The following is a 14,340-nucleotide window of genomic DNA, read 5'->3' on the forward strand; positions in this document are numbered from 1 at the left end:
GACAAAGCCTCGAGAAATCACTTAAACTTTCACCTTGATACATGCCATAAACACTTCCAGCTTCAGTCTCAAAACCACCACTGGGAAGAATACCCTTATCAATCAATAAATCACCATTAATTCTGACTGTTCATCCGAGAATAGGCCTGTGTACTTTTCTAGCACTTAGGATGGATGTGAGGCTGGTCCCATATCCCTGGTGAAGTAGTGATGGTCTGCATAATGCACAAGGTGCGCAGCTGACTTCTGAGGGGGAGGAGGGACAAACTCTGCATGTAGGCCTACAGTATGTAGCCTGTGTGAGGCTTGTGTTTTGAAGAGCATCATTCATCCATCATCCCTTTGCACCACTCCTGCACTCCCAGTCGGATATCCATAACGTGCTTCACAACACTCAAGTGTGTTTTTATATCGCCCCCACGTCAGAACATATCGATATGGATCACAGAAACAAAAGCAGCATGAATCGGTTCAGATTTTAAAGTAAAAATTTAAATAACAAAGAGAAGTAGCGTGGATATCATCACCATTACTGTGATGTTATTCTCGATGTCCATTTAGGGACAAACTAATGACTGAGCTCTGTGATATTTCATCCATACATGCAAGAATGCATGTATGAATGGAGATGGAGAGCGAATGGACAACATTTTGTCAGGTCAAGACTAACGCCATAATGCAATCCCCGCACGGTACTGCTGGTTGTTATAAAACAACAGTCGGCGGAGGCGAACGCATCAAGATGGGGTTGATTTTTTTTTTTTTTTATCGCTGTCTCTTTCCCACCGAGGCATCGCTAGTGGACTTCATTAACCTTCTCTTCCAATCAATATTCATCACTCCACCCTCCAGGCAGCTGGGATCCTAAGCATCGCATCCACATTTTTACAACAAACCCACCCGGCCTTACCATTCCGTGCCAGCTGATGACGATCCCAGTCCGGTGACAGTCCTTTTCAAAACATCCCGACGGGAAACATTGCGGTGATCATAGCTAAAGGCTTGATTTAAACGTTCATAAAGATGTCCAAGCTTCTGTGGCGCAGGGGGAGAGAGGAAGTGAGACCCCCCCAAAAAAACGGCGATGAGGAAATTAAAAAAAAAAAGTAGAGGTGGACGGAACCGAGGTTTGCTGATGCTGAATCACTCTCCCCCAGCTCACCACCTTGCAACCATTGTGCTGCAAGATGCTGGCTGTACCATTGTGGACCTACCAAAGCAGAGAGAGAGGGAGGGAAGAGGAAGGGGGTATAGGGAAATATGTTTCCATGGCAACCGAACAGGAGCACGTCTGACGTCAAGGCCCGAGCAAAGAGAGAGAGAGAGAGAGCGAGAGAGAGATAGGACGAGAGAGGTAGAGATCGCATGGAGGCTCTCTCTCCGGATGGGAGGGGCGTTTAGGAGCATCTCTCTCTGATCCCATCCTGTACCGTCCCGCCACTGCGATCATGAGGCTCAGTGAGACTATGGAGCCGGGCGTTATTGGTCAGCTTTGTCTCACTGAACTGCCCACATCTCATATATTCCAAATAATTTAGCCCAGAGAGTCAGTACTGTCCAGCAAACATTATTTAAAAAATTTAAAATAAAACAACAACAATAATAATAATAATAATAATAATAATAATAATAATAATAATAATAATAATAATTGGAAGGATTAGCTTTCTTTGGATGTGATGTTGGAACTAGGCAAAGCAATGTAAATGTATATATTTATATAACTTTAAATTCATTACAACTATACTCAATGCATATCATGTACAGAAAAATATAATAAATCAAACACAAATACACAAAAAATATTTCTCATTTTTACAGCACCTTCAGAATACACATATTTTAGGTTATAATAAAAATGCTGAACCCTTTTGTTCATTCATGTTGACTTATTTTTACTTTTATTTTCCAGGCACATCCCTATCATTCCTTCTTGTTATTCTGTTTTTGCATAAAGTAAAAATACATCAAAATAGCCTTCCGTGTTTGGCAGGCAAGTAATCAAATTGTTTTGGCATCATTCATCCCATCTGGGAATGTGTCTGGATTAACCCTTAAAGCCTCAGGTCACATCTGTATAGCTCAGTACGGCCTGTGCATCAGCATGAGCACTTCCTATTGTGAATACAAAATATAATTTGGAAATTGTTTTTCAAAGCTGCAATCTCTCATTTAAAGATGCATTAACAGTTTTTTGGTGACTTGATGAAGGGGAACCTGACAAATGTGAATTAAATGTATACTCTCTTTTGAACACAGTTTCGGTCTCCAGCTCCTCCTGAGAAAAATTTCAAGTCTTTTTTTTTTTTTTTTTACCAGAGTAAAAGTTGTCTGTGTCAGTGTGTAAAAGTTGGATTCATGAGCAGAGAGAAAGTGTTTTGCCAGGGTGAGAGAATTCATCAGGGTGGAAGTGTGTCTCAGGCACAGAGGCCTGCTTGGACAAGACATTATACACACACCCAAATCAGCTTTTTATACACTTAGGTTGAACCGATTTATACTTATGGTAAAGCACAGACCTGAGAAAAACTTGGGGATTTAAATATATGCCCATCAGAGATTCTCACGTGAGCTTTATCACAACTGTACATTCATTTCTAACGGTTCCTTGACACTTTATTGCCAGACGTGGCAATTTTTTTAAATTCTTGGCAGACTGGGGAACTAATTTCAAAGGCGGCGAAAAGGAAAGAGCCCCAGGTAAGTTTTTAATGCTCTCCAGATGGACCCAAAGGCTAAACTCACCAGTCAGCAAACCACATGCCTTCAACCTACAGTACCAGGTGCCCCACATTTCCGAGACTGTCTGAACAGGCAGATCCACTCTTTCAAGTCTTGACTGCAAATTGCCCATGGGGCTCAGTGCAGCACTGATGAGGAGGTATTAAGGACAGCACTGACAGAAATAGAAGGAAAAAGAAATCCCAAATTCAGAACCCCTTGGTTACACTTCATGAGACATAAATTGTTACCCCTATCAGTCTCCTAATGGGGGCCTCTCTGCCTCATAACGGGGGCCTCTCTGCCTCAGGTAATGTACAGAGGTTAAAGGCTATTGGGTCAACAGTGACACAGCACTAACAGATAATTTTATTATTCACATAAGTGACTATTCATGTCACTTATTCACCTCCTCCTTTTCATGTAAAGGAGCTGGAAATGAGGATGCAGTTTAAAAAAATTAATAGTATTATCATTCCTCTCCAGCTGCTTTATTAAGGCAAGGGATTTCAATACACTTCAAACCATTTACTCTATATTTATAATGAAATGGGTTGCCACTCACTACGTGCAATGCACAATCCCTAACAGGTCCATCAATGGAGCTTTTTGTCTCTAAAAGGAATACTCATTCAGCCTTTTATCAGATAACTCAGGGCTTCATAAGATATTTAGTACATTAGGAGAGACACTATTTGGACAGGAGTAAATGAGTGTTTTATTCACAGAAACATGGTTATTGAAACATTAAACTCTGTGTTTGGAAGAAAATCATCAGAAACATACAAAACAGTCAAAAATGTTATCATTTGTTGTCAAATGAGTTGGCACAGAAATTGTACCTGGCAATACAAATGTACTATTCACAATGAAGAATGAGTACCAATGAAATACCAGGAGCATAGGGCATCTTTTCTTTTTTTTGGGGGGGGGGGGGGGGGGGGGCGCTTGGAGGGGGAGTCGACCAGGGAGTAGTTCAATGTAGAACCGCCACTGGTCCCTATGTTTGTGTGGTGTTCTGCTGTGTCTTTTTGAGTTGATACAATAAAAAATAAAGTAAAAATAATCATCACAATTGTTCCATATTGCTTACTAAGATGTCCTAAAATAGGTTTACGACAAACAAACTGTCATGGATAGAGAAGTATTACAGGTTCTTACATGTGTCTAATTGCAAAAGAACAACATGAATATCAACTCTCTCCATCTAAAGAGAAAACCAGTGTTAATACAGTAATTGAGTCTCATCACTTCAGGCCATGGTTGGAGATAATAATCATGCTTTTTAGCACTGGCAAGGCAGAGATAGTCCTGTCACCACCTCCACCATTTCTACAAGGCAGCATGTACTGATCACTAGATGCCACTAGATGGCACAAGACAGACCATGAATGGAGCAGCTTTGAAGTGCACCATGGGAAGGAAGCGCTCAACAGTGAATTGCTTCCGGACAACTTAGATGACTCTCGGATAACTTTGATGTTGTGGGAAACAAAGAAACATATCCTAAGCTTTAATTTTATTACATTTTGAACGGCGTCCGCTTCTCCACACAGTCCAAGGGTGTAGAAGACATCACATGATACATGACTTTATATCTGATCTGATTATAGGTAGCGATTATCAGCTTTTGAATAACAGGCTATTGAATTATATAGATAAATGCAGTCATTTGAGCACCATTTAGGGAAAAATAGCTTGTCTGCAGAGTTGCAGATTTGGCCTCGGTGCTTGTATGCGTGGGCTACTGTCACCCACATCTGCGCCTCAATCCTCTCTGTATTCACCGAATCAGATTTTATTTTATTGCAGCAGTCATTCGGGCTTCCCTCTAAAAGCTTTGTGGCCTATGCAAAATGATGGAGAGCTATATAGACAACCTTAAACAAGCCATACTCTCCCTCCGTGATCCAGGCTCACTGTACACTTTACTCCCAGTTGTGTGTGTGTTACTATAGAAACTGTTAAATGACAGTCCCCGAGCACAGAGCCAATGGACGGCCATAGTAAGGAGTCTGGTTACTCCCAGTCAGCCCACGCTAGCTGGGCTAAGGGAGGGGTTATTCCGCTCCTCAGCAGTAATGGTAACTTGGCTGCGCTTGAGGAGAGCTCAATGCTGTGTAGGGGCCATCAAACACGACTTATAAACTGTTTCCGCTGAAGAGATTTGTTTATTTTGTTGTTTTTGTTTTATTTTTTTTATCCGCGGCGGCTCGGGGAACAGTACCTGCAGTTTAGTGGATTTTCATAGCTGTGCATACGCTGCGGAAAGGTAAACCTGTTGCCCGCCTGGCTCGCCGTGTACTATCCCTAAGATGTTGCTTTGTGGATGGGATGGCGTCTGGTCCCGTTTGTGTGCGCACCCATAGCCTCGTCGGAGTACGAACATTTCCCTCTCGAGTGATTTTGTAGCTCTTCTTGCCCGGTAAGTTTCCTTATTAACCGCTCAAAGCAAATAAAGTGATGTAAATTAACTTTGTTGTGTTGTAGCTAACTTTAGCTTAACCGTTGCCAGCGACTCTCCGCCGGGAAAACCGGGGGACTGAGTCGGTTGTAGTGGGGCTAAGACGCCAGTGCTTTTTTTCCCTATATATTAAACCTAGCTACTTTCAGGCTAGTACACAGTCAGTTGATATTTAATATGTCTCGACCTGAAAGTACTACCATATGTTGTGTTAATGCCGCAACAATACAGCTCCTGCTGATGTCTGACACGGGGCATCTTTGACCACAGTAGTAACTGTAAGATTTAAAGCTTATGAGGGAGGAGACTCCACTGCAACAATAACAGGGTGTCTAACCAGCTAACTGTTTTCAATTCCATCCACCTGCACTATTTGTGTAATTGTGACCGACATGCATGCAGCCCTTTGGAGACACAAAGTGTCTGTACAGGCTGAAGGTTTTATGGGGGGGTTGTAAGAAGTCAGCTTGTGCCCCCCCCCTTCATTACCATAGAAAAGTAGTAAAGTTAACTCAAGGTCAAAGGTCATGAGGGTTTTGAATATGTGTCATTCAGGACTAAAGGAGACAGTGGTGAGGCTGTGCCATTGAGCAAGACAGCCATTCCCATTTAAAGTGGCTATGATGGAGATGGTGTGAGCATCATGGTAGGAAAAATAGCCAGTGGGTTGGGTTTGTGTGTTGGGAAGAGGGGATGGGGTGAGGTGGGGTCGGGGAGGCTGGCGTGAGGTTTTTGCAAAACCATGCTCTGCATGTCACGGTACTCATAGCAACCCTGTGATTAACAGAAATGGAGCGGATGAGGTCGAGACCAAAATGAGAAGTGAGGGCTGTCGGTCCAGAGCTGGGCTGATAGTCATGGAATAGTCATGGCTCTCCTCTCTGGTTGGTCCTGATCCTGGCAGTGCTGAAAAACAAAACACCAGCATCCAGATTGGCTTCCTGGTTAGTTAGACCGAGCCAGTTCATAACTGGAAGACACTAGTTTCAGTGATGTAATGCCCTGTGTTGTGTTCGTCGAAAACTCTGCGTTTAGTCATTGCAAGATAATCTGGAAAAGCATGTCGGCAAATTGCCTCTCTTGTATGTAGGGTACAATTAATGAAAACCAGCCATTGGGTTTTCCCTTTTATTTCCCTTTTTTATTTATTTTTATTCTGGGAATAGAGGTTCACTCAGAGTTTGTTGTTGAATTTTCCTGGCATGGATGACTTCAGGAAGATTTTCACCTCAATGTTGGCACAGAGTTTCTCTTCTCACCGGCTTCTGTTCCAAATGTGTTTGCCAGCTGAGACCACAGTTCTGATGTTTGGAGGATATGAACAAATTCCTTCTCATATCTTATGTTATGAGTTATGTTTTTGGAAGTAGAAGTGGAATCTGGTGTTTTTACGGGTGATTGCCTCGAAAGTGCAGATACTTGGGTTTTCAAAAGATTTAGGATAAAAGAAAAAGTTTCGGAGAGAAAGATGCACGTGTTTTTGTGATCTTTTTGTTCCTGGCAAACGTAGAAGGATGAGCAGTGAAAGAAAGCAGCAGAAACTGAAAGTACTTGTACCTTGTTTTTTGTAAAAGTTACTCAGCTGAAGTTAAATTTTTCAGGCGACTGTTTTGAAATCCATTTCATGGGTTGTAGCTGTGTCACAGACAGGAAGGTGGGAGGAAAGGAAAAGCTTCATCTAAGTGCAGGGTTAAGAGCACTATCACGTTTCCAGGATTATTTTCTTTAAAATCCTTGTGACTGTAGCCAAGACTTTTAAACACTTAGCAGCAGCAGCAGACTAAGCCTTGTTTAGATTTTTCTTTCTAGTTGTAGTGTGGGAATACATGGGAATACCTGGGAACAAACATCCCCACTGTTTGAAAAAAGGGAAAGAGAATAAGGCGATGAAGTGGTGGAGGCTGTCTGCTCTCGCTGTTTTGGGCCGCTGCCTCCTAAGCCCCCTCAATAATGAGTACAACCATAGTCCAATGAGAGAGGAGCTGGCCTGCACAGCAGCCTCAGTGCGGATAAAAAACATTCCACTGTAGGTCTCTGTTGAAATAACAAGGGCCACAAAACAATCAGTCTTCACAGCACCCGCTCTACCCATTCTCATGGGTAATGAGCAAGATGGGCAGGAACCCACTTCGCCTCACACTTCACGCCTCCCATTGACTAGAATGGTTAACCTGCATTCCTGCATAAACAATTAGGCCTGTGACATGCTTACTCATTAACTCTCCTCCCCAAACTCTGATTCATAGAAAGGACATTGTTTCATATATTAGTTTCAGTTAATTTTGGCTCACGCTAATGATGCTGCTGACCTAGTTTATGCTCAGAGTTTGTGGATAAGCGATATTCTCAGATTTAGCTCACACCAACACAGCAAAACTGGTTTGGAGTCAACTTTGGTACTTCTTAGCCACAGTAGCGGCACGGCTGTAGCTGCCGCGGTGTCCATCTGTCAGTCTGTCGGACAGTTCACCTCTTTGGTCCATACTGAAATATCTCAACAATTATTGTCACAAAATTAGGTACAGAGATTTGTGGTTCCTAGATGATATATATCCCAGATAATGAGTCAAACCCACAGTTGCATTGCTGTTAGCAAAAACTCAGTATAGCAGTATCACGGAGCACAGCCAAATCTCATCCGACACATTAGGCTTGGGCTTTGTTGCTGTTAAGCTCCTTTTGGTCTCTTGTACACCTGCCAAGCGCTGTGGAATCACACTTTGTGATTTGGTTTCATATCGAAAAACCGTTGGAGAAGATGTGCTTTAAAAGATCGTGCTAAGGTTTTTTAAGGACAGTTGTACTATATAAAATGAATGATGATCAAATGTGGTCTCATGTACTCTGGTACCCATCCCAGACATCTTGGATAGAAGTTATGCCTCATTTCCTGTTTGGATTTCATTTGCTTTGTTTTTGTGTCACGGGCCAAAAGTCTTTGATTTATAAAATCCCAAGTAAGAGCTGTGATCTGGCAAGTCCAGATATACTCTGTGCTGTGTTTAATGTGGGTTTGCTCAACTTTGTGGGGGTAAAAGTGAAAAATAGACTGTAAAAGTTCAAAACATCAGAAAAGCTGTCAGCGTTGAAAATATGGATTTGTTTTCAGTGAAGGAATCAGAGGGAGAACTATTATTTTTCATAGGTTTCACAAGTTTTTGGCCAAAAACATAGTTTCTTGTTATATTGTATCACAACGATCTGTTAGTTTCATATTCTGTGAAGTCTTGGGAAATTTAATCGCTGCATGCTAAACTGAGTTTTTGAGGTATCATTTAAAAGCAGAAAAAGCGTAAGAACAATAAAAGGCTAACCCTGTCAATAGGTTTCCAGAATTATTACATATAACAGTCTTATCATACATAATTCTACAGTAAGAAAAGATAATTTCTTAAGTGACTGGAAATTTTAAAGAGCATGTCATGGATTTTAGATTTGCTGCAAAATCAGATCTGGTCAGGCAGTGAAACCACAACAATAAGTGGATTTGAATAACATGTTTTTTCTCTTTGGGCTGAGTATAGAGTAGAATAGACAGATAGCCGTCAATGGTTATAATACACACTATAAGACTGTCAACCTTAGCTTGAGTAGTCCTATTCCGAGAACACAGGTCTCTCGTTGAGAAGTGGTTAAAACATGTTCACTTTCTTCTCAAAGCAAGTGATAATTGAGTTTAGACGCCGTCGTGGCTGCTCCTCCGAAGACTGCGCTTGTTTTTTTTTTGTTTATTGTGTTTTTCTTTTTGCTTCTTTACCTCCCACTATTTGTTTAGCACGTTCTCCTTGATGAATCTTTTGCATTTCCCTGCACATTTGAATACTTGCACTGGAGGGTGCAGAATCAAATGATGAATTTTGCACTTTTACACCTTGAAATCAACACCAGTCACTTTTGATAACTTTTGATTACACCCCTCACCTTTTTGGCACCTTTAACTATTGTATGCAGGTACTATGTACCTTAGGCACTAATAGTTTCTGCTCAGTCAGAAATGGTAATAATAGAAACTGGAGCTTCCTGTTTAGCTCACATTTGCATCATATCTTGGCTGGATTGGGGAGATTAGACACCAGTGATACTGCTGCACTAGAGCTGGCGTTTAGAGAGAAACCGTGATAGATGAGAGGTGAACTGAACATGCGTCATGTCTTTCATTCAGGGTCTCATAAAGCTGACCCTGACTTTTTAAACCCACAAATCCTCATTAAATCTGGACCACTTAATTGGTTTTCAGACAGAGCTGGAAAAAGACACCAAAACCTAAAAACAGATATCTTACTTTTTGTCTTCAAACTGAAACATGAAAATTATAATAAAATCAAATCATGAAAGACAACCAGCATGTTGTCCACATGAGTCAATCCAGTTTCTCTCTTAGACACAGCATGTGTTTAATGTAAATCCATGTAAAGTACTGTAGTTGTACTATTGTGTGATATTTCTCAATATATTTACATATATTCTAAACCAGAAGCTGAATTTGCAGTATCGCTGCTGTTCAGAAGGCAATATAAACTACCTTGCTTGAGCCTGACCCAGTTATAGTTTTACAACATGTAACCAGTAAACAGAAGTGGTGCGTTATAAAGCAGCAAGCAGCTTTAAGATCACTCCAAGAACGTGGTGGTGTGCTTTTCCAGATTAATGTCCACCAGTTGGAATCTGCCATCTTAACTCTCAGAAGCTGTTGGAGGCTCAGGGTAATAAATTGCCACTTGTGTGTCTGTGTGTGCATGCGCATATCATGTGCTTGCACTCCTCCTCAACTGCAGACGATGATAAGACATCTTGCATTTAGAAGATGTGGGAGTTTGCCTAGCGGCATGAGAAAGTACAAAATGTTGATCAGAACTAGTGTTAAATGCATCAATGCTGGGAGGTATTAAAGTGATGTAGTGTTTAACGGCAGTGTGGGCTTATTTGCTCTCATATTTTGATTGCTGACAAAGCAGTCAAATTTTTTTTTTCCAAATTATGGTTAAAGGTCTTTTAGGTATTTGAATGTGTTCATTTTCTGGAGTAAATCAGTTGTCGTCCTTCTCTTTGTGCACAGGGAAGATGCATGTGTCTCTGGCAGAAGCCTTGGAGGTTCGAGGAGGTCCGCTCCAGGAGGAGGAGGTCTGGGCAGTGCTCAGCCAGAGTGCAGAGAGCCTCCAAGAACTCTTTCACAAAGGTATGAACATGTGGAATCAAGTCTGCTAAGACGTTTCTGAGAAATGATTGCACATACACACAAAACACAGTTCACGTTAATTTGTCTTACAGTCGTTTCTCATGTTCCTCCTGTTCTATTTTTGAACAACCTTCTCCCTAATTTTGTCCACACTGTTTGTTTTTTAATGAATGGGCTGAATAAGAATCATCTGGTGTCCAGATACCATGAGTTGCAGGTGCCCTTTTGTGTTGATAAATTGATGGGATTTCTCACTCTCTTTATCTGAAATGATTTGTTAGTATTGTGACTTTATAAATTGTTTTTAATTAAATTTAAATCATGGCTTCCCTCACTCTCCAACTCTCAAGTTTGTATCAGTAAATCACAGTTTATTGCAAACTGCTTCAGCATCATTAGTAGGATTGTAGATTACGTAGTTTTGATTTTGTGTTTTAGTTGTTCTTGTGAGTCACTTGTTCAAGTGTCTATGGTTGTCCTTGAAGGTAGAAGGACATAAAGTTGTCCTATGACAGTGTGTCTTTGTAACCAAAGAAAACTGAAACAGCAGATGACTAAGGCATGTTTAACTCTGGAGACACTGGACAGGATGTGAGTCAGAAGGCAGTGCAGAGCACTATGTTTTGTTAAAAGGCTAAGGTGGTTCCTGGTCTCATACAAAACTCCAGTGCACCTGATTATGTTGGCCTTAGATGCGTCATATAAACTGTTCCTCAGTGGTTGTGTGGATTTCCATGAAGCACTAACCAAGATCTGGCTGTGTGTGGTTGTTCTGAATAAACCAGCTTTACCTCAACTCCCAGTTTTGCTGACTGATTCCACTGCAGACAGTCCTGGTATGCTGTAGGAATTCCCTCTTATCAGTGCTTCTTGTATGTCAGTCAGTATGGCTTCTGAGATAAAGTTCTGGGCGTGTTAAGGACAAGATGCAAGGTTGCATACTTGAAAAAATTTAGATCATTTAACCTTTTATGGCATTGTGCTGCAGTGGGATTGTTTACACATCCCTCTTTTTCCTTCAGTGTGCAGTTGTGTAGCTATACTGAGTAAATTGTGGCCTCTCATGTACACATACAGTTTTAGTCTGCTGAGTGAAGCTAAAATTTGAAGAGCAGATGTTGGAACCAGCTATTATATAGTCACTGAGCTATGTAAAGAAGTATGCTTACCACAAGGGTGGATTAATAACAGCAACCATAAACATTTTTGATTTGTTAGACTATTTGTTAGATGTCCTAGTCAGCTATTAACAGTAATGCAGAAGTTAATTTTTTGCTGGTTTGTACTTAATAAGCATAAAAACAAGACCACAATCTCTGTTTTATTGAAGAGGATGAAACGTTGACTATACTTAAGATGTCTTTTGTTTCTGCTTGTCTGGTGAAGTGACAGTGAATGTGTCCTAATGTATGGAGGGTGTATCATTGACTTGGCTAAATTTAACATGACTTTTCAATCTCTTTTCAAACATTGTGAATGGAGTCACATTGTCAAACACTTAACCACTGGCACATTTTTTTTCCTGTGGGCAAACAGTAGCGGTTAGTTACTATGTTTGTTTAAGACTGATTTGTTTGAGTAAGTGAGGTGTGAATATTTCTGATTTGTTAGAGGAACTCCTCCTCATGGTTCCATCTACATATTATCTAAGATCATATGAAAACCAGTTTCTTCTACATTTGTGTGTTTCCCTGTCTGTTGTTTATCTATCTACTGCTCTACATCTATTGCTCTAATGGCATGTTTGCTGAGGAATTCAATGCATGGCACACAGAACTGTTTGTAAGCATTTACTTTTAGAGGACTACCTCTTACTATAGTATTTGAGAATTATCATTCTGTGCCTCTAACAAGCTCAGGTAGCAGCTTGTCAGACTGACAGACTACATTGTTATGGGATAAAGAACTTACAGTTGTACAGTTTTCTTTGAAGTCAGCTGGGAATCAAATGGTGCATACCCCAAGCCATGTTTTGAAATTGTTGGTTTCTAAGAGATTGCACATTCAGTTTCTATCCTGTGTGGTTTCCTTTTATATCTGCAGTTTATTGAAACTGTTGATAAATTTCTTATCCACCAAGAAACTCATTTGATTCAGGCTGAGTCATGCACTTTTACTCAGCTCTATTATTGCTTATCCAGAGCAAAAGTTCTGCGTGGGATACACCTGGTAACCCAGTCTACTTTTGAGTAAGATTCTCCAAGTGCTCACATGAGTTTTAAACAGGAAACTTGTATTTACTTTGCGAATTCCAGCTTTTGAAAGCAGATATTTAGTGCCTCAAATCCAGTTCCCCTGTTCGTCTCTGTGCTCCTCTTGGAGTTAAGTATCAGTCAAAGAAAAGAATTTTGCAGCGCTGCTCAAACATTCCTTTGTATATTTTTAAAACGTTCTCCAACCATAGCGCTGGCTGCGGCTTTGTAGGAAAAGAGAATTACGCTGTGTAGCCATTCCTTTCTGCTTCCATGCCTCAACAGTTATTTTCTTGCAGGCTAAGAAAGCAACATGTGTTTTTGTTTACTTCAATCATCTTGAATTTCCATAAACGCCAAAATCCTTAGTGAGAAACATTCACTGTGGTTGGATATGTCTACAGTTGCAGCATTCAGGCTGTAAATGCTTAGACAAAATTTGATTCTAGTGTTGGGCTTTTAAACTCAATACTTGATTTTAACACTGTGTGTATACACGTGTGCTATTGGCTAGGGGTTTAAATAATGGAGGTCCAGTATGTTGTTGTTGTATGTTGTTTTTGTATTCCTGTTTTTTTTTCCTGATCATATCTCTAGTGACTGAATTGTCTGTTTCCTCCTCCAGACCCTGCAGCCATGGGCTTCATCATCTCTCCCTGGTCTCTCCTCCTCATGCCCTCTGGCAACATCTCATTCACAGACGAGTATGTCACCCAGCAGGACTTGAGAGCCTTCACAGCTCCAGAGGTCCTGCAGGGGCTCTCCCTGACTTCAGTCTCTGACATAGAAAAGGTATAAACTTTACATAACCCATGTGGTGACAGAACCTTACAAAGTCTATAGTCTATATTTTATTCTTTATTAATGTGTGCACATTTTCCCACATCTTATGTTAGTGCTCATAAGTTTTCACCAAAACCCTGGTGATATTTTCTAGTTTGAACACAGTGGTTCATGCCGGTTTACTCACAGCCTGTTACCCACTGGGTACCCTGTTATCATTCGTTCATCTTACTGTTTGTTTTCTTTGGATGAAGAAAAGGTTCGGCACAGTTCTAAGAATTGCTTCATGCTACAGATAAGCTGTAGGAGTAAAACGCAGGTATCTGTGACTGGCTAAACCCAGTTCCAGTGATTTATTTTTTGCTAATCTAATTTCTGCTAGTTTCATGTTTTATCTCAATAAATGCCTCCCCTTGTGTTCAAAGTTTCAAGGGCAAGGCAAATAACATGTAAAAGTACACGCACTGGAACAAGTAATTACTGTTTTTGTTGCATCTGCCAGCTTCCCAGTGCTAACATATTGTATTTCAACAGGTTTTGTGTTCACTGAACTGCTGTAGCTTTTTATTTTTTGACTTTTACTGCATTTCATACATTTGGTCATTGTATGTTTTGAGTGATTAGGTATGGAACTGTGGGCGTAGCAACTCTCTGTTGTTGTGATGGGGCAGTCAGGTGTTGAGAGCACATTCCTGCCTGAGGAACACAACAGCACAAAACTCTGATGTTACTTATTGTTTGCAGATCTGAGGTAGTTGTGCAGTTGCAACATTCAGAACAGGAGCAGCCAAATTATCTCCTGCAATGAAACATATGACTTCTTTTACATATACTCAGCACCACACCCCCTCTATTCAACTCTGCCCCTCTGGTTTGAAGAGCGAAGAGCTTGCATGACTGGATTCCTGTCCCTGGCACAGCCCCACAGACCTCAACACAGTTTTATGCTGAGTCAGTTTTCCAGCCCTGGGCCTGTCTCCCCAGCCGAGTTATTTCAGTGTAGA

The 14,340-nt window shown here is 40.9% G+C and overlaps 1 protein-coding gene across 4 annotated transcripts in view; it reads left to right on the forward strand.

Moving 5' to 3' along the window:
• The first annotated feature begins 4,792 nt into the window (after nucleotides 1–4,792).
• The window catches only part of ptpn13 (protein tyrosine phosphatase non-receptor type 13), a 40,470-nt gene continuing 30,922 nt past the window's right edge, over nucleotides 4,793–14,340 (forward strand). For 3 of the 4 annotated variants that reach the window (XM_041058523.1, XM_041058525.1, XM_041058526.1), the window contains exons 1-3: nucleotides 4,793–5,146; nucleotides 10,242–10,361; nucleotides 13,179–13,345. In XM_041058523.1, the coding sequence (XP_040914457.1) occupies nucleotides 10,247–10,361; nucleotides 13,179–13,345 (282 nt within the window). In that variant the 5' untranslated portion in view covers nucleotides 4,793–5,146; nucleotides 10,242–10,246. The remainder of the gene's footprint in view (nucleotides 5,147–10,241; nucleotides 10,362–13,178; nucleotides 13,346–14,340) is intronic. The other variant, XM_041058524.1, reaches the window with a different exon arrangement.

Source organism: Toxotes jaculatrix, chromosome 16 (genome assembly GCF_017976425.1).
Source record: "Toxotes jaculatrix isolate fToxJac2 chromosome 16, fToxJac2.pri, whole genome shotgun sequence".
NCBI classification, from domain to species: Eukaryota; Metazoa; Chordata; class Actinopteri; family Toxotidae; genus Toxotes; species Toxotes jaculatrix.